Here is a 21,594-nt window from a genome sequence, read left to right as displayed (position 1 = left end):
TAGACTGTAACGAGAGTATTCAAAGTCTAGAGACTAGTCTAAATATTAAATAATCTAATAATAAGTCACTAACTTTACCTTTTAAGGGCTTTTAGCAGCCTGAGCCCTAGGGCTTAGTTCTTAGAAGATATTTAAATAAAATAAGCCTAGGCCTATATATATATATATATATTCATATTCTATAGATCTAGACTAGTAAGATTCAGATCTAAAGACTATGGAATACTAAAGATTATCAAAATGTATTTAGGCCTATATCATAAGCCCATAATAGTCATTATACTTATAGTATAGATCTAGACTCTAACATTAATAAAACTAGAGTACTGTAGAATAGTCTAGAATTTATTTTTGATTAATACTTTACACAGTTCTAGCTAGATCTAGTTCTCTAATTTAGTTTTTTTGTTAACTAGATCTAGATCTATCCATAAACTGCTAAACACAGTCAATACAAAACAAGTTTTACGCAGACCGTATAGACATATTTCCCAATAAAGAAAACAATTTAACACACATTCTATCATTAAAAAAAAATATTTTTTAAAAAGTAGTGGAGTACATAGATCTAGAATCTAGACATAACAAATAATCAAATATCTATAAGTTTTTTTTTTAGACAAAATCCTCGGCCTACAGTAAAAAACTATAAAACTTGCTGACAACTTATTTTTTAATTTCAGATTCAATAAATATGTTTAGCCTAAAATGTTTTGCCTGCAGTAATCACTTTCAATTATTGTTTTTATTTCATAGGCCGTTTGATAAGTTTTTTATTAATAAAAAAATTGTTGGTAAAAATTTGTATGTTTTATTCATGTATGTCTGTCCAATATTCCCTGGCTCTAAAATAACAGGAACATTTTCATCTCCAGATCAGACATAGAATGCAGATGAAGAGGTCTTAAATATTCAGCCAACATCAGACATCACAAGCTCAGCCAACATCAGACATCACAAGCTCAGCCAACATCAGACATCATAAGCTCAGCCAACATCAGACATCACATGCTGAACCAACATCAAACATCACAAGCTCAGCCAACATCAGACATCACAAGTTCAGCCAACATCAGACATCACATTGGAAAAACGTTGGATTAGATCTACACAGCTACACCTAATGGTCAGTTTTCTGATATTTATCTCATACTTCTGTGTGTGTTTTTAGCCATACTGACACAGGCAGAAAGAATATTTTATCTGGGTATTGTAGGTATGGATTTTCATTTTTTTAAAAGTGTAAACACAGGTAAACATAAAAGACATCAGTTGAGAAGGTGAAGTAGACTTCACCAATTGTCTTCTATGAAGATATTGTGTTTGTCTGCATTGCACCTAGCTGTCATCACTTCCCCAATTTAGAATCAGGAACTCATCTGTACAGGGTAGATTTGAATGTTCACAAGACCCATCTGTACAGGGTAGATTTGAATGTTCACAAGACCCCATCTGTACAGGGTAGATTTGAATGTTCACAAGACCCCATCTGTACAGGGTAGATTTGAATGTTCGCAAGACCCATCTGTACAGGGTAGATTTGAATGTTCGCAAGACCCCATCTGTACAGGGTAGATTTGAATGTTCGCAAGACCCCATCTGTACAGGGTAGATTTGAATGTTCACAATACCCCATCTGTACAGGGTAGATTTGAATGTTCACAAGACCCCATCTGTACAGGGTAGATTTGAATGTTCACAAGACCCCATCTGTGCAGGGTAGATTTGAATGTTCACAAGACCCCATCTGTACAGGGTAGATTTGAATGTTCACAAGACCCCATCTGTACAGGGTAGATTTGAATGTTCGCAAGACCCATCTGTACAGGGTAGATTTGAATGTTCGCAAGACCCCATCTGTACAGGGTAGATTTGAATGTTCGCAAGACCCCATCTGTACAGGGTAGATTTGAATGTTCACAATACCCCATCTGTACAGGGTAGATTTGAATGTTCACAAGACCCCATCTGTACAGGGTAGATTTGAATGTTCACAAGACCCCATCTGTGCAGGGTAGATTTGAATGTTCACAAGACCCCATCTGTACAGGGTAGATTTGAATGTTTGCAGTGAGTTTGAGAGTAAACTTGGGTAATGTGAGTTTAATACTTTTTTTTCAGGTGAATTTGACAGCGATGGGAAATACAGGTGGAAAGAAAAGCAAACATCAGTCGGAAGATGACGGTAAAATAATAATTTCATTACAGAAGATTTTTTTGTGTAGATTTATTTACATCTTGTTTGCATAGCATTGAAGTAAACATTTATAAATATGCAATTCAATGGTCTCGGTCGCAAACCGTCTAACTCCGAAAATGTAAATTTTACAGGAGAGACAAAAAACTGATTATTTCCTACTCGATCGCTCTAATACTAATTTTTTAAAAAGATTTCTCCGAAGAAACTCCCTACCGACTATACTGTAGCGTTTTAAAATGAGTTTAATTAATATTTACAAAATTATAGCAGGTTTAAAAAGATAGACGGTTTGCTCAGTCTAAAATTCTCGGTGCAAACCGTCTATCTGTGCGCGCGCAGACTTAGCTGTTTATCGCTTTCGACTGTATTCATTATGTCTGTATTTAGCACTAGACTTGTTAACTGTTGAAGGTTATGCTTTATTTATTACATCTTTCTATTCTCACAGTTTATTTTACTAAATCTGGTGGGTGCTGGGTTTATAGAATGATAATAGTAAAAACATTAACCTTATTGTCAGATATATTATGAATGAGACATAACACATTAATCACATTAATAATGACTTAATGTTTACTTATTTTACAAAAATGTAACACATAAAAATGTGTTTATTTTTAAAATTTATTCTTTGAATAAACGTCACATAAAGAAAAATTAAAATGGCAACATATTTTTAAAATCAGGGAAATCATCATAAAACGGTGTGTTTATGACTTGCTTTTAGGTGCTCAAATATGACAGCTTTTATCTTTTTTTTCTGCTCTTGTACAACTTGACAGGGGCTACAGATGAGATCATAATCTTACGACCCTAGCTTAGAAATTGCCAGCTATCTGCTAATTCACTTTGAAGTAGACAGTAGCATCAGGCTTGTACTGCAGTGCATGAATATCTGTCGCTTTGAATTCTTGATAGGTCTGATTGGTCTTTTGAGATCGGCTGGTCTCTTGTATGGTAAGGCTGGTCTTTTTGAGAGAGGTTGGTGTCTAATGTCTGTAGTGTGAGGCTGGTCTATTGTATGTTACGACTGGTCTGTTGAGAAAGGCTGGTGTCTTGTGTTGTAGGACTGGTGTGTTGAGAGAGGCTTGTCTATTGTAGGATAAGACTAATCTTTTGAGAGAGGCTGGTCTCTTGTATGGTAAGAATGGTCTGTTGAGAGAGGCTGGTATCTTGGAGGGTAAGATTGGTCAGTTGAGAGAGATTGGTCTTTTGTATATTACGACTGGTCTGCTGAGAGAGACTGGTCTCTTGTGAGTTACTGGTGCCTTAATGTTACGACTGGTCTGTTGAGAGATGCTGGTGTCTTGTATGGTAAGACTGGTCTGTTGAGAGAGACTGATATGTTGAGAGGCTGGTCTGTTGAGAGAGGCTGATATGTTGAGATAGGCTGGTCTGTTGAGAGAGGCTAGTCTGTTGAGAGAGGCTGGTCTGTTGAGAGAGACTGATATGTTGAGAGAGGCTAGTCTTTTGAGAGAAGAGGCTAATCTGTTGAGAGAGGCTGGTCTGTTGAGAGAGGCCGGTATGTCAAGAGGCTGGTCTGTAGAGAGAGGCTGGTATGTCGAGAGGCTGGTCTGTAGAGAGAGGCTGATCTGTTAAGAGAGGCTGGTCTGTTGAGAGAGGTTGGTATGTCGAGAGGCTGGTCCGTTAAGAGAGGCTGGTATGTCGAGAGGCTGGTCTGTTGAGAGAGGCTGATCTGTTAAGAGAGGCTGGTCTGTTGAGAGAGACTGGTCTGTTGAGAGAGGCTAATCTGTTGAGAGAGGCTGATATGTTGAGAGAGGCTGGTCTGTTGAGAGAGGCTGGTCTGTTGAGAAAGGCTGGTATGTCGAGAGGCTGGTCTGTTAAGAGAGGCTGGTCTGTTGAGAGAGGCTGATCTGTTGAGAGAGGCTGGTCTGTTAAGAGAGGCTGATCTGTTAAGAGAGGCTGGTCTGTTGAGAGAGGCTGATCTGTTAAGAGAGTCTGGTATGTTAAGAGAAGCTGGTCTGTCGAGAGAGGCTGGTCTGTTATGTGGTAAGACTGGTGTGTTAAGAGATGCTGGTCTGTTAAGAGAGGCTGGTATGTTGAGAGAGGCTGGTGTGTTGAGATAGGCTTGTCTGTTGAAAAATTAATCATAAAAGCATTTACTAAAGACAACTAACCATGTCGTTGAACATGTACGCCAAACATTTTGTAACCTACCATATAAACATTTCTTAACACGTATCTTAACCCTCAATCTAAAGCTAGTAGTGAATTAACAATTATTAATTTATTGCACATTCTTGTGGAAATATAATTCGAATTATATTGTTTTGATTGATATTTTGATTCTAGAATGAAGGTCTAGTTTCAAAGCATTGTGTTAGCCTAAAAAATTGTAAACAAATCAATTTGGTTATTGACAATCTGGAAATAGGCTATATTAAACAAATACTATTTGTTTATTATTCTTTAAAATGATAAAATGTAATAGAATAGTTGAACATAATTAATCAAATATCCTTACCTATAAGTACCGTGACTGCTGTGCTGTAAAATTGTGTAATTGCGTTCCCGATCAAAAGGGTACTGACAAATATAGCGATATTCGTTTTGCGCCGAGATTTTTAGCGCTAGAAATAATAGGCGGTTTGTTCAAATGATTATATCTCAATAATCATTCTACAGATTTCTCTAATATCTTCAGGCATTATGGGGAATCATATTGGCTTTTGATTTATGTAAAAAAAAGAAAATCAAATTTTTTTTGAGTTAGACGGTTTGCGACCGAGACCATCGAATTGCTTTGCAAATACAAAAATAATTTATTGAAAGCTTAAATTTATGATTATGATAATTTAAATATTTTTTTCAGATGTAACACAAAGCCATTGTCAGACAAAAAAGTTAAAAGAAAAAAATACTAAAGGATGTTTCATACCAGGTGAGTATCTGATTGTATGAAAAATATACAAGTGTGGGAAGGTAAATGCATACAGATTGTATAAAAAAATGTACAAATGTAGGAAGGTAAATGTATACAGATTGTATAAAAATTTACAAATGTGGGAAGGTAAATGTATACAGATTGTATTAAAAAAATGTACAAATGTAGGAAGGTAAATGTATACAGATTGTATAAAAAAAATGTACAAATGTTGGAAGGTAAATGTATACAGATTGTATAAAAAATGTACAAATGTGGGAAGGTAAATGTATACAGATAGATTGACCACATGATTCAAGACTTCAAGGTCAAAGTTTTTATTACATCTGAAAAACTGGTAGAGGCTGTAGGTCATCCTAAGGTCCAACTAACTCTGAATGTTAATGAACAGTTAAGAATATTTTCGAAGTAATTTAAGAGACCTATAAGATATTTTTAAAATCTTTCACGATGTTATTAAAATTAATATGATCATAAAAACCTGACTGGTTTTAGTCTGACTTGTATAAAGATTGGATGTATTTGACCTTCTAGTATTTTCTGTAATGAAGAAATAACTCAATAATTTCCATTGTCACTACTGGACTAGCTATATGGCTATTAGATAATTAATAATGTTTAAACAATTATTTTGCAGTTAATCACATTATAAATCATAGAAACACGTAAACTCTGCTTTATCTGCTCTGTTTTAGTGCAGATTTGAAATTTCAATTATTTATTTTAGCTATTTCCCTTGTTTTCTTATGCTCAATGTAAAAATTTAAAATATCATTTTTTTTAAAATGTAAATTCCCTCCCCTTGTACCTCTCCAGGACATCATGAAGCCGAGATCTGCTATGGAGGTGAAGCTGACTTACACAAGCACTATACCAGCTGTAAGAAGAATCCAGGTCATGTCAACTTTATACCTGTTAATGATTTTAACTTGGATCATCTCCCCTCACGTTACCATGACGTCATCATGTTGGAGCTAATCAAAGCTTTGTCTGCCCTAACGGTCCTGATAAAGGTCAAGTACACCAGTCTAGAGAGACCGAAGACTGTTGCAAGCTTCAGTGGTCAGTATCCATTTTATAACAACAGAGGAAGTGACGTGTTGAGGACAGGGACGGGGAGGGTGTGTGGTGTGGTCAAGTACACAGAGTGACAACAAGGGCACTTGTCCATGTGGTAAGTGTCAACACTCGGACACACCCAGCAAAGTGTGGGGGGAGGTTCGTGTGAGGACAGCCAGACACGTGGTGTTTGATGAGAGTGAGGCGAGACAGACCATGTGTGTTGTAGGTTTTGATGACAATAAAAGTCCAGTGGTCAGTCTTGATGGCTGGGAGGTGGGGTATGCAGACATTGGGAGAGACTGGTGTCAGTTTACATGTGTGTCATGTGACTTAGAGTTGGTTGATGAACTGGACAAGATGTGTCGGCACTTTGATGGTCTATGTAGGGAAGTATGGGACAAATACAGATTTGTTGGTGTGGACAAGTTGACCGTTATAGTGTCACATCCTCATGGCTGCCCTAAACAGGTCTCTGTAGGACCATGGACACACAAACATAAGAGGAAAGTTTGGTACAAGTACACGTACACAACATGTACATGTCCTGGCTCCAGTGGAGCGTGTGTCTACATTCTGGGATATGACGGGTGGCGGTCACGTCCCCACAGTGGATCAAACTCTGAAGGAAATTATAGTGGGGAGGGTTTGTGCTGATCCATCTGTAACTGTTGGTTCTCTCCCCTTGTCTAATGTAACTGTTGGTTCTCTCCCCTTGTCGAATGTAACTGCTGGTTCTCTCGCCTTGTCTAATGTAAACAAACAAAATGGCGGCTCCTTCACGTCATTTGTTTAGAGTTGTTAGACACATAAACAAAATTATAAACAAATGTTTATTGTTGAGAAATGAAATATTTATAGGCTACACTTGTATCTTTGTTTTGTTTAAACCCCCACATTAGATTTGTCATCGCCATCATTGTCTTTATTTATACTTTAATTCATGTTTGTATTTGTTTACAAAACTGTTTGTATTTGTTTACAAACTGTTTGTATTTGTTTACAAACTGTTTGTATAGATGTCAATAAAGTTTCAAAAGATTTCGAAGTTTCTTTCATTCATTTTGTTATTGTTGATAATCTTTTTGTTTTGTGCTGATGATAAACAAAACACGATGGTAGTGAAGAGAAATGTCGGCAGTCAAGTTTGTAGCTGAGACTTAATGTCGGCAGTCAAGTTTGTAGCTGAGACTTAATGTCGGCAGTCAAGTTTGTAGCTGAGACTTAATGTCGGCAGTCAAGTTTGTAGCTGAGACTTAATGTCAGCAGTCAAGTTTGTACTTAATGTCGGCAGTGAAGTTTGTAAATGAGACTTAATGTCGGCAGTCAAGTTGGTAACTGAGACTTAATGTCGGCAGTCAAGTTGGTAACTGAGACTTATTGTCGGCAGTGAAGTTTGTAGCTGAGACTTAATGTCGGCAGTCAAGTTTGTAGCTGAGACTTAATGTCGGCTGTCAAAGACTTAATGTCGGCAGTCAAGTTTGTAAATGAGACTTAATGTCGGCAGTCAAGTTTGTAACTGAGACTTAATGTCGGCAGTCAAGTTTGTAGCTGAGACTTAATGTCGGCAGTCAAGTTTGTAGCTGAGACTTAATGTCGGCAGTCATGTTTGTAGCTGAGACTGAATGTCGGCAGTCAAGTTTGTAGCTGAGACTGAATGTCGGCAGTCAAGTTTGTAGCTGAGACTTAATGTCGGCAGTCAAGTTTGTAGCTGAGACTTAATGTCGGCAGTCAAGTTTGTAGCTGAGACTTAATGTCGGCAGTCAAGTTTGTAGCTGAGACTTAATGTCAGCAGTCAAGTTTGTACTTAATGTCGGCAGTCAAGTTTGTAACTGAGGCTTAATGTCGGCAGTCAAGTTTGTAGCTGAGACTTAATGTCGGCTGTCCAAGACTTAATGTCGGCAGTCAAGTTTGTAAATGAGACTTAATGTCGGCAGTCAAGTTTGTAACTGAGACTTAATGTCGGCAGTGAAGTTTGTAGCTGAGACTTAATGTCGGCAGTCAAGTTTGTAGCTGAGACTTAATGTCGGCTGTCAAAGACTTAATGTCGGCAGTCAAGTTTGTAAATGAGACTTAATGTCGGCAGTCAAGTTTGTAACTGAGACTTAATGTCGGCAGTCAAGTTTGTAGCTGAGACTTAATGTCGGCAGTCAAGTTTGTAGCTGAGACTTAATGTCGGCAGTCATGTTTGTAGCTGAGACTGAATGTCGGCAGTCAAGTTTGTAGCTGAGACTTAATGTCGGCAGTCAAGTTTGTAGCTGAGATTTCATGTCGGCAGTCAAGTTTGTAACTGAGACTTAATGTCGGCAGTCAAGTTTATAGCTGAGACTTAATGTCGGCAGTCAAGTTTGTAGCTGAGGCTTAATGTCGGCAGTCAAGTTTGAAGCTGAGACTTAATGTCGGCAGTCAAGTTTGTTGCTGATATTTAATTTCGGCAGTCAAGTTTGAAGCTGAGACTTAATGTCCAGTCAAGTTTATACTTAATGTGTGATATTGTTACCACTATCTTATAAATTGCAAAATGGCATGTTTACTAGTCCAAGATTACAATTACATTCTAGCTACAGTTTGTCACAAAAAGCCAAGGATTTTCATAATTGTAAATGAGTCACTGTCACGACTAAGCAGTATGCCTCTTAGATATTTTACTGCGGGGGAGGAGGGGGGGGGTGACACTTAATACTTTGAGGATGGCGCCAGACTTAAATTTGCGGGGCGAACACTGGTTGAATATTTTTTCTATGTAGTTTTGGGGCGGGGCTTGCAGGTGAGGTGCTTGAAAGAAACCCTTCAGCAAATCTCTCTAACAGACATGATGTATTGAAAACTTACAGAAAGAACTGGATGCCGAAACTTTTAATTATCATATTTCATCAAAGCATCTTCACCCCACATCACATCCAATTAGGATAATTAAATGCTTAGATTTTTACAAAAAAAAAAACAACAAAAAAAAAAACAAATGCTAACCTTTAATTTAGCAAAGAAATTATATTTTAGTACCGTAAATAGGTTTAATAGATACGACACTTTTTAAATAAGCAAAATTTTAAAAAAGTTCTAGAAAGTAAATTATGCAAAGAAAATTAATGTTTTAGTCACAGAATAAACTAATGCATGTTCAGATTTTTAAAAATTCAACGGTCAAAGGGAAATAATCAATAAAATTAAAATTCATTTAAAACATACGCACTTATCTCGCATTTTATTAATTGCATTTAATTAGTCCTTGGGGACGGTTTTTATAATTGTAATTTCACAACTTAATTACATGAATTGGTTTTAATATTAAACTTCTGTTTGGTCGTTTTTTTTCTCTATATGTTAAAGACAGCTGTATTTATTTGTATTATATATTCAGTGTGTTTTTCAGTTTCTCAATTAATATTTGTAAACAGTTGTTTACAGTAATTACAAATAAGTGAACTCTGCTCTGATCGTACGGGGAGAGGCCTGAACAATTTATTGACTGGACCAGATTTCTAAATTATTTGTTAGACATTTGTAACAAGCGTCAGGTTTATATAATATTCAATTTGTCATTTGAACATTTTCTAAAAAAAATAAAACTGAAAACATCGACAGCTTCCGGCAACATTACTAACTCAAGAATTCCTAAAGGATAAAAGGATGATAAAATATTCACAACATTACTAACTCAAGAATTCGTAAAGGATAAAAGGGTGATAACATATTCAAGGAATTCAAGAAAATGGTGTGATCAATGCATTTATGAAATAAGCAAATTTCAGTTGTTTTGTTATTTTCATTGCAATTCAAATCTTATTTTGGTAGAGTTTTTTTTTTATTTATCTTATTCTCTACGTTTTAGTATGTGTGTATTTTAAACAATAAAATTCAAGATTTCAATTTAATAACGATCAGTTTATTTTTTATTTCTTTTGTTCTCAAAGAAGTCGAAAATATACCCAGTAGCGTACGCAGGGGGGGGGGGGGGAGCAGGGGGAGCGGTCGCTCCCCCTCTGGCCATTTTCAGCAAAATGGCGCCTTTTTGGAAACTTTAAACTCAAAGTTTTAAACAATGATATTTGTTAAAAACATATTTTCGGTCGGCACATCTATGTAAATAACAAGATTTCTTTTCATGCAGCAATTAAGCATTATTGTACTAGTCTAGTAGTGTCTACGATTACAACACGTATTAAGAGCTGCATCAGTTTGCCATTCTAAAAATAACGATTACAATGCATTGCAATGTTTAAAAACCTCTACGGGTTGTACTACTTGGCAAGAGGGGTGTTAAGTTTAAGACAACTGTATAATGTATTTGCTTTCGAATAATTGAATTAGAAAATGTTATACATAAAACTTCACACATAATTACTTTATATATACAGTTTGAATCGTGTGATTAATTTAAAAAAAAATTACAATACAGAAACAAATACAACTGATGTGACACCTCTATTTAAATTTTCTTATGGGCAAACTGCGTAGCGGTGGGGAAATTTTGACCAGTTCAACAACGTCATCACGATGACTTAGTAGTATTCTTACAGTTTCGGCGATAGTGATTACGATTACAAATTATATGAAACAGTTACAACCTCCCTCCCCATGCACTCCTCTGGGGAAAAAATATTGTCATAATACCACTGCTACTTATTTAAATCTAATTGTGTAATATATATTTGTGTAATATATATTTGTGTAATATATATGTATGTTTAGAACAGTCATCTAAAACTGACGCTATGTTCACTATGAGTTGGTTATCTCCCCCCCCCCCCCCCCCCCCACACACACACCTCACCACCACAATTGTGTAGAGCGACATTAATGTCACACCTAGGTATACACTGGGTTGGATAATTGACCTAAAGTGAACAGACAGTGGTGAATGAAGTTGACCCCCCCCCAACCCACTCCGAACTGATCTGTTAAGTACATGTAGAAAAACGCGTAATGAAGTACCAAAGAACCATGCCCCCAGAAAATTAGCTTTTTAAACGTAAAACTCTGTGATTATTGTTTTTGCAATTACCAGTAAAAAGGTATGTGATCAATACAGTGATCTAACCCATACCTATTACTATGTTAAAAGATGATCTTTAAAGAACACAAAGAAGCAGTTGTTAATTAAAAATTATATGATCTTAACAAAAAGACCGTAATGTAGTTAAATGTAGGCTGTTATTCCGAATTTTTTTCTATTATTACCAAAAGCGTGGTTTTATACCAACTCTGATTTTAAAAACTTTCATTATGCTGTGATACTTTAGCATTTATGATGATGATATATTAAATTCTGATTATAGACAAAAACATTTCGTAAACACGAATAGTGTTAAGCAATTTCATTATATTCTAAAGTAATTATTTATTTGTTTTGACATTTATAATTAAATGTGTAGATATATACATATTTATATTAAGAGAGTGATTATTTCCCCTATTTCACTTATCTTAAATAATAATAGTTTCGCTGTCTGTGTATGTGACAAGAACGCTCTGTCTGACAAGAACGCTCTAGAGAAAACACAAGCAAATTAAAAACCTGCATAGTAATTCGAAAAACGAAGTATGACGTCGCCACATTTAGCACAGTATCTTAAGTCGGAGAGTGCACACAGTAATATGACGTCATTGATTCTCGAGTAAACATTGAATACAAAGGCAATTTTGTCTAATCTAAGTGGTTTGCGTGAAGAGTTTCTTTCATACAATTCTTCGAGTAGGGGCGAAGCCCCATCCCCGCGTAAGAACGTCTGAGCCCCCCCCCCCCCCTCCCCAACTCAAAAGAAATTTCCTCATCGATACTCTATAATAAAATTACCGCCTAATTAATGTGTCTAATCTAAAAAGTGGTTTTCTTGCAATTTCTTTAATGCAATTCTTCGGGTAGTGGCTAAGCGCGACACCAGTGTTTCTTTCAGACTTTTTCCTCCCCGGAGAGGGGTGGGGGTACTTGAAATTTTCGGGGGCGGGGGTAGAATTTTCGGGGAGGGGGCGGACACTGGAAAAAGTATATAATTATATTTCGTTGAATGGGACGGTAGACATGTTTTTTGGGGGATGGGGTGGGGGTGGGGGGGCTGGGGGTGGGGGGGGGGGGTTTAGTTTAGAGAAAAGAGACAGCACTATCAGCCTAGCGCCCGTTGTATCCTTCCTCAACGGGCCATTTTTCTCGTCTTAAATAATTTCCCAGGAATAATAATGTAAGAAATTGTTTTTACAAGAGTTACAAAACAGATTGTGTTACGTTAATTGTTTTTGGTTGTAGTGTGTGTGTATATATATATCTATATATATATATATATACATCTTTTGTTTAGATTGATACAATTTTTGTTTTGTCGGCCTACATTGTGTGTTTTTTCTTATTTCGTCAGAGTGCTACTTTCAATTTATTTTACATCATAGCGAAGTAATGACATACAGCTAGTAATTTTATATATGTATATATATATATATATATATATATATATATATATATATATATATATATATATATATATATATATATATAATACACGTATATAGAACGAGTTAAAAATTCAGCGCCTTTTTTGCTCTTTTCGCTCCCCCTACAACGAAAACCTGGATACGCCTCTGCTGACCACATACCTGACTCATTGAAGGAAAGGTAAAGGTGACTGACCACATACCTGACTCATTGGGGGAAAGGTAAAGGTGACTGACCACATACCTGACTCATTGAGGCAAAGGTAATGGTGACTGGCCACATACCTGACTCATTGAGGGAAAGGTAAAGGTGACTGGCCACATACCTGACTCATTGAGGAAAAGGTAAAGGTGACTGACCACATACCTGACTCATTGAAGGAAAGGTAAAGGTGACTGACCACATACCTGACTCATTGGGGGAAAGGTAAAGGTGACTGACCACATACCTGACTCATTGAGGGAAAGGTAAAGGTGACTGACCACATACCTGACTGATTGAGGGAAAGGTAAAGTTGACTGACCACATACCTGACTCATTGAGGGAAAGGTAAAGGTGACTGACCACATACCTGACTCATTGGGGGAAAGGTAAAGGTGACTGATCACATACCTGACTCATAGAGGGAAAGGTAAAGGTAACTGACAACATACCTGACTCATTGAGGGAAAGGTAAAGGTGACTGACCACATACCTGACTCATTGGGGGAAAGGTAAAGGTGACTGACCACATACCTGACTCATTGAGGGAAAGGTAAAGGTGACTGACCACATACCTGACTCATTGGGGGAAAGGTAAAGGTGACTGACCACATACCTGACTCATTGGGGGAAAGGTAAAGGTGACTGACCACATACCTGACTCATTGGGGGAAAGGTAAAGGTGACTGACCACATACCTGACTCATTGAGGGAAAGGTAAAGGTGACTGACCACATACCTGACTCATTGGGGGAAAGGTAAAGGTGACTGACCACATACCTGACTCATTGAGGGAAAGGTAAAGGTGACTGACCACATACCTAACTCATTGAGGGAAAGGTAAGGCTGCGGTTACACTATCCGTCGGCAGACCGAATTTTTTCATCTGACGTCAGGTGTTGTCCAATCTGCCGAAGAGGGGTGCGCCCCAGCGGTTACACTGTAGCCCGTCAGAACGTATGTCTGACCACCGGCAGGCATTGTTTTCATTACAAAAAATCTACGAACAAATGCAGATTCATATTTTAGCAGAAAACAATGATGCTTCTAAGATTATTTTGCTTAATGAAAAGGAAAGAAAAAATCATATCGGAAATGTATTTCTCCAAAGAAACGCTTGGCTTTGACATTGAGGCAAGTGTCTTTGTACATTTAATTCTTATTAAATAAGATATTTTGTTACAGTAAGTTGAGTAAGGCCTATTCTAAATACCATTAATTATTACAATTATGTGTTCTATGTAATCTATACATTTAAAACAAGTAAAATCTAAGCTATACATTTGGTTGCAATACCTCAGTAGTGGGGAGTAGATCTAATCTATAACTATAAGGTCTTGATTCTATGTTCTGGCCTGCTTTTAGTGCTAAATTAAAATAATTTCATTTACAGATAGGCCCCTCACTACAACTGTATTGGCCTACTAATATCGAACTGTCCATTGACCTATCACCACAATTATCTATGAGACATGTGATATTATGTGGAGATGCCTCACTAAAAAGCATGTACCATTACCAACAGCAGCAATGCGCTAAGGCCTTTGAAGACTGAAGACACCATCTGAAGTATTATGGAACATGTTGAATTTGATATTTAATTGAAATAAACTTCTTTTTTTGTTGTTATGTTTGTTTTATTGATATTATTCATAGATAATAATATAATCATTGGCCAAATCACCTGATCAATATCAATAATTCCTACTAGTTAGGCCTACTTGACTAACTTTGACTTAGTCCTCCTTGCTCCTTATAGAACATAGGGCCTCCACCATTTCCACCAGTTAGGCCTACTAGTTAGACTTAATTTTCTAACTCAATGTCAGTTACATGTTAGATTGTTACAAACTAAAATGGTATTGGTTTTTGATCATTTAAAAAGCGTTATTCATTGTTTTAATTTATTAAGCAAATCTGTAAAACATGTTTAAATAGCATGATCATTAGAAATACATCTCATAAGACACAGGCCTCATTGAATTATTATTTTAACTACTGGTATAGGCAATACTCCATTACAGTTTAGGCCTGCATTTGAAGACCTCTTAAAAATAATAAAACAGTAAACAACATACATTTTTCAATTAATTGTTTTATTCAGGCATAACACAAAATTAATTAATCCTGGGTCAGGATCTTTAGCAATTGCTTCTTCCACAACTTGAATACAATTTGAATCAGTGTCATCAAAAATAAAATATCTTTTAAACAATGGTTTCACTCGATACTGAATTGAAGTTGAAGGTATATGTATGCTGCTTATCGTTTGCTTGGAAGCGAAACAATCATTCATAAAGGATAATTGATTATAATGTCCATGGTTTGTTTGGAGCTATACTGCCAGTTACTCTTTTGTTGCTAATCTTGATATGCTCCTTTCTAAATGTATCAAGCAGGTTTTTCCACTTGGGTTTTGCTTGTGCACCTGAAATGAATTAAATATTAACATCAGTTTAGACTCATTGTAACTTTAATGTGTTGGATACATATAATTTATGGTAATCTATCGTTTTGGGTACGTAAAATCGCCCGCGGCTATTAATGTACGAAAACGTTACCTCATTGTCAAGGCTGTAATAGAAGTATATTGTGATATGTTTGTGTCAAATATTATAGATAAATGGATAATAAACCTAAATCAATGATTAAATATATCAACATAGGCCAGAAATTAACTTTAAACAGCATTGTCTGCAAGCAAGATTTACTAGATTTTCTATATAAACAGCAGCCATTTGTAAAATAGAGTGACTTCCGCCTGAATCTTGCGCTATAAGTCTATAAAAATAAAACTTTAACAAGATGGCTGCTATAGTAAATGAGCATGGTTGCATCTGTTGGAAACATCGTTGGTGTTCATTTATTACTGAAAAGTTTTAATTCAATTGTTTAAAAACAGGTACATAAATGAAACAAGGAAACATTTTTGTATTTTTCAAAACATAAATCCTCCTGAAAATGTGAAATAATTATTAAAATGTAAGGAGTCACCTGTTTTTCACATTACTAGTCGCGGGCGATTTTACGTACCTAAAACGATAGATTACCTAATTTATATATATGCCTACAGGCTATAAATGAAATAGGTCTCTAGATAGAAAAGGGCGGATAAAAAATAGTTAGGACTGTAGTGACTTAAGTATATCAGCTCATTAATTAATTACTACTACATCTAGTAGTCTAGTCCTAGATCCAGACTTTTCTATCATAATTGTCTGGGCCTAAGCCTGATCTTGATTCCTATAGAGTCCTTGCAAACACGTGACCTAAATCACGTGATACCTACGCCCGCCGCCACAGTGGTGTACATCAGACGTAAACACAATCAGCTGTTCGCCAGCGCTGGACGTGTTCACCAGCGCTGGACGTGTTCACCGTATGTAAAGAATCGCGCCCGCGGAAAAGGAAAAATATGTTTAAAAACTTGAACTCTTAGGAATTGAAGATCCTTATACAGTTATTGACAGTTTCGTGGATAATATAAATATGTGGCCGAAATTTCTTAATAAAAATACTGTTAGTAATACCGTTTGCGTTTAGAGTTTAAGTAGACGAAGCTGATCAAATGCAGTAATATATTAGAGGTTATCTACTGTAGCAAACGTGAGACCACTTAACTCCTACAAAACCCACACTACAACGGCTAATATAATCCATGGGTAATAACCAATCTGGGTAGCATGTTTTACAATTTAAGACCCTTATAATCCAGCAGGGAAGTAATCAGACACATTAATACTGACGTTCAACCCTCATGATGGCTGCCCCCACCTGTATCTAGCCCACAATAAAACCAAAGAGGAGTCTGCCCTGCCCTCCCCTGAAAATGTCTCACCTCCGTGATACCCAGCCCCACAGAGATAGTATTTCTTATATAATTTTGACCCTCAGGGCCCAGCAGGGAGAACAAAGGGGAAAGTCCCACTGCTCTCCCCTCAACATTTCTCACCTCGATGTCATGTTATGTCATTTATAGCACACACGGCTTATCAGGGGAAAGCATTAAGGCATTAAGAATCTTAACTCTGGACAGCTACACACTAGTATACTAGCTACACACTAGGTGCCTACTGTAAACTACTAGACTGTAGGCCCTATGTAGACCTGCAATTGTATCAATTGTAGACTGGGTCCATTGTTATTATTCTAAACCATCTCACTTATAATGTTTCTAGCTTGATTTGTTTCTTTTATAAACAGTGGATTTTTTTAAAAATTTAGCCTAATCATTAACCAAATAATAATAATGTGGTTATTTGTTGTTGGCTGGTATGATCTAGATTGTACTACTAGGCTACAAAAACTTAGTAGACCAATTACTAGATATGAATTTGAATTTAATTAAACTCAGTCCAGTATCAGATACATATTGCTGTAAAAAGACAACAAAGTAGGTAGGCCTTAGTAATTTATTAAAGCCTTCTACTTCAATAATATCAACTACATGCTTGTATAAAGTTTTTACAATTTAATTTAAGTAGCAGATTCTAGATCTAAGTCTAGTCATATAATCTATTTCAATTTCAGAAAATTTCGTTTGCTAAAAAAATGATTAGATAATAGAGCGAGATTTTAGATCTTAGAGACAATTAAATGCTTTATTAGGCCTATTATGACTACTTTTGATTTATTATGGGTGTATTTTGAATCGAATGTAGATCTAAAGTAATTAAATTTAAGTAAAGAAGTAGATTCTAGATTCTATGTCTACCCAGCGGAGCCAGGTATTAGGCCTACTATTAGATCTTATTATTCTTATTAGCCTATTACTTTTGACTTTGTCTTTTACTATTAGTATTTGTGAAGGTCGAGCATATTTGTTTTATTAATAGTTATCTTTTATAATTAAAATGAAGTTTATTATTTTACTGTCCTTACATGAAACAAAGTATCGAGAACTGCATTTGATCAGATTCGGCTACTTTAACTCTAAACGCAAACAGTATTACTAACAGTATTTTTATTTAGAAATTTTGTCCACATATTTATTTATACGAAACTGTCAATAACAGTATAAGGATCTTCAATTCCTAAGAGTTCAAGTTTTTTAACGTATTTTTCCTTTTCCGCGGGTGCGGTTCTTTACATACAGTGAACGCGTCCAGCTGATTGTGTTTACGTCTTGTGTACACCACGACAGAGAACACACACAAGAAAGGAAAATAGCACAGAACACACTAATGTCACAAAACACACAAATAATAGAGAACACACAGATGTGAACTTTCTCATGAAACATTTTATTATTTTTCCATCACTAGTTCTAGCCGAGAAACTTGATCTTTGAACTTTGTTTTAATCCCCCTGTGTAGGACATTTTGAAATGTTTATATAAAATTTTCTTTTTTTCCATTACATTTTGTCAGCTTATATTGCACTTTTATATTTTATTTTCATTTAGCTTTTTACAATTAGTAATCATACTTTTAAAAAAAATATTTTAAAACGAAATAGAGATATAAAAGAATGGAAATTTGAAAAATATTTTTTTAAACAAAATAAATTTGTAAAACAGTTCAGGTTTTCTAAAAGTGAATCGATACAACCTCCAACTAACTGCTAACGATTAAAACAGTAGCTGTGCTTGACCTGACCTTGACCTACTTGCAGGTGGTTGAGGGCAAGCTGTTCACGTCATCGTACGACGGGACCCTGAACGTCTGGGACGTCGGGAACGTGGAGGGCGACGCCCAGCTCAAGAACTTCACGGCCGTCCAGAACAACAACGGCGCCACCAACAACAACACGGACAAGGGCAAGGACAAACACAAGGTCAAGGAGGTCGAGAAGTTGGGGGGGGGGGGGCTCGGCGACCCCAAGGGGGGGTCCAAGGACGAGAGGATCGTCATTAACTGAACACGGTACAAAAATGGCACGCTCCACTGGGCGTGGGTACAATATTGGTACACTTCACTGGGCGTGGGGTACAATAATGGTACACTTGACTGACCGTGGGGTACAAAAATGGTACACTTGACTGGGCGTGGGTACAATATTGGTACACTTGACTGAGCGTGGGTACAATAATGGTACACTTGACTGACCGTGGGGTACAAAAATGGTACACTTGACTGGGCGTGGGTACAATATTGGTACACTTGACTGAGCGTGGGTACAATATTGGTACACTTGACTGGGCGTGGGTACAATATTGGTACACTTGACTGAGCGTGGGTACAATATTGGTACACTTGACTGAGCGTGGGGAGTGGATGTCGGAGTTGGTTGACGTGGGACGTAGGTGGGGAACTTGATAGAACAAACGGACTTGAAAAAAATATTCATAAAAAAGCGTTTTAATAACAAGCTTTTATGTAATAATGCACTAAAAAGTAGAAAATAAATTATACACTACTATTTAAATAACTATAAAGAAAAGCGTGGGTCACTTTATTATCTATTGGATACCTTTACTAATATTTAGGAAGAGACCCACACTTTTCTTTATAGTTATTTAAATAGTCGGGCGTTTCGATCTAGACAGACAGACATACTGACGAGGAAGTGAGTTAAATAAAAGCTTTTTAAAAAGTTATTAAACGGATAGTAAAGGGATTATACACTTGTTACATAACAGAAAGGGATCGAAGTTTAACCTTGAGTTTAACTGGGGTTAGGGTGGTGGGGTGGTGGCGTGGTTACTATAAATGTTGATTCTATTAACAGATTTGAGGTAGGTAAAACCAGAGGCGTAGCGAGGGGGGCGGGGGGGAGGGTCATATGTCTCCGGGCGCCGACTTTAGGGGGCGCCAAAATGGGTTGGTAAAATAAATTGAAAGCTTGAGGGGGTGCAAATCGAATGCTTGAAAGTTTGTCCCCGGGCGCCGGAAAGGGTCGCTACGCTTCTGGGTAAAATTACAAGGTCACATTGTTATGTTATGTAACACGTGGATGATCATATGACACCGTACAGTGAATATTTGAACCAAAGACCACACCCACATAGGAAGTATTTTGAAAGCTATTCTTAGCTCGTTGACGGACTGGATTGAGTTGAACTGTGTTTACATTTTTCTCTTTTTTATACTGTCATAATTTTACTAATATTTCAATTTTTTTCTCGAACAAAAGTTTGATACATTTGTCCTTTTTTTATTTGCGCAAACATAAAAAACCTGTTATACATAATTCTGTATATATCAAATATAACAAACTTTGTATTAATTTGCATTACAGAAGTTCAATTAAATAATGTATCTTCTGCTAATTCCTATGGGTTCGAAACCTTTATTTATTAATGTATGTTATTTAAAGGAATATAGGCCTATTTTTAAAAAAATACTTTTTCATATTTCAAATGGTATGTGATTATGTTAAGAAAAACTTGCTTGCACTTCAACAACAGACATTGACTGTGTGCGCATCTGGTTTTATTTTTTGTGATATCAAATTTGTGACATGAATTTTGTGATATCGAATTTCTAACTGCTGGACTTGTATCTTCATCCAATCAACTATTTTTATACCAGCGCCCGATCTACGAGAGCGTGTATTTTATTAAAAATTTTGTGTCACGTGATGTTGATGTTCCCGTCACGCGCGGCACGTGATCACGTGACCAGGCGCCATGACGTGTGACGACTTCGTGCCGTCTGCCCAGGAAATATTTATCCCCCTTTTCAATAATTCCCCCTGAAGTCAGAGGTCACTCAGGCTAGGTCTGTAATCATTTCCCGTCGGGGAATTTCCCGACAAGGACAACACATAACACTTGTGTGTCGGGATTACGACGCGATATAAATGTCTCCATTTGAAATGAAGATCATGGACACGTAGACTACAAAAATAAATATCGTGAGTTTGCTCATTATTCTGTTTTGGATTGGATTTGAGCCTAAAATAAATAAATTGCTATAAATCGCCCGTTAAACTTGATCAGTTGACCTACTTAAATCAATCAACACTCACTTGATCAGTTGACCTACTTAAATCAATCAACACTCACTTGATCAGTTGACCTACTTAAATCAACCATCACTCACTTGATCAGTTGACCTACTTAAATCATTCAACACTCACTTGATCAGTTGACCTATTTAAATCAATCAACCCTCACTTGATCAGTTGACCTACTTAAATCAACCATCACTCACTTGATCAGTTGACCTACTTAAATCATTCAACACTCACTTGATCAGTTGACCTACTTAAATCAATCAACACTAACTTGATCAGTTGACCTACTTAAATCAATCAACACTCACTTGGTTATTGATGGAAAACGTTTCCTGTCGGGAGCAATTAGAAATTTTTATTGATTGAATTTTGGGTTGAATGTTTTGATTGGTCATCCCTCCCGCGAGTATTCTGGCAGGTTTTTTTTTTGTTAAGGTCGTTAACCTGTGTGTTTGCGTGTGTATGTGTGTGTCTGTCTGTTTGTGTGTGTGTGTGTGTGTTCTATTACAAGTCAACTAGTACACCATTTCTCCTGTTAGATATTTATCAAATAAATCTCCACATGCAAGAGCTCAATCCATCCAGATAACTCGGCTAGATCTGTTGTCTGAAGTTAGCTTCACTTTAGGAAAATTGTTACACCGAATTTATCGTTTACTCTATGAAATCTGCTGTCTGGGGTTACCGTTTCTCTATGAAAACACCCCCTCACTCCCCAACCCAGTCAGACATCCTAAATGGAACGTGACCTTGTGTGTACCCTTTTAATATTTGACCTTTGAACTCTTTTCATTTATTTTTAAATGTTTCAATTGTTTTTCTTTGCACAAAATGTTGACAAATTTCTTGCTGTAAATTACTGCTGAATCTCTCGATACTTGTGGAACATATTTTTTATATTTA

General features: G+C 36.5%; 1 protein-coding gene across 3 annotated transcripts in view; it reads left to right on the top strand.

The window, feature by feature from the left end:
* The window catches only part of LOC131945134 (uncharacterized), a 51,187-nt gene that overhangs the window by 5,843 nt on the left and 23,750 nt on the right, over positions 1-21,594 (top strand). For 2 of the 3 annotated variants that reach the window (XM_059306140.1, XM_059306139.1), the window contains exon 2: positions 876-1,126. Coding sequence is in view for 1 of the 3 variants with exons in the window: in XM_059306142.1 (XP_059162125.1) it covers positions 1,124-1,126; positions 2,122-2,185; positions 5,034-5,102; positions 5,922-6,256 (471 nt within the window). In the remaining 2 variants the exon portion in view is untranslated. Of the gene's footprint in view, positions 1-875; positions 1,127-2,121; positions 2,186-5,033; positions 5,103-5,921; positions 7,204-21,594 lie in introns of those variants that run through there. The other variant, XM_059306142.1, reaches the window with a different exon arrangement.

The sequence above is a fragment of the Physella acuta genome, unplaced genomic scaffold, assembly GCF_028476545.2.
Source record: "Physella acuta isolate Inbredline_101_S28 unplaced genomic scaffold, ASM2847654v3 ptg000527l, whole genome shotgun sequence".
Taxonomy (NCBI): Eukaryota; Metazoa; Mollusca; class Gastropoda; family Physidae; genus Physella; species Physella acuta.
Note: the sequence above shows the minus strand (reverse complement) of the source record. Positions and strands in the feature narration are given on the sequence as shown.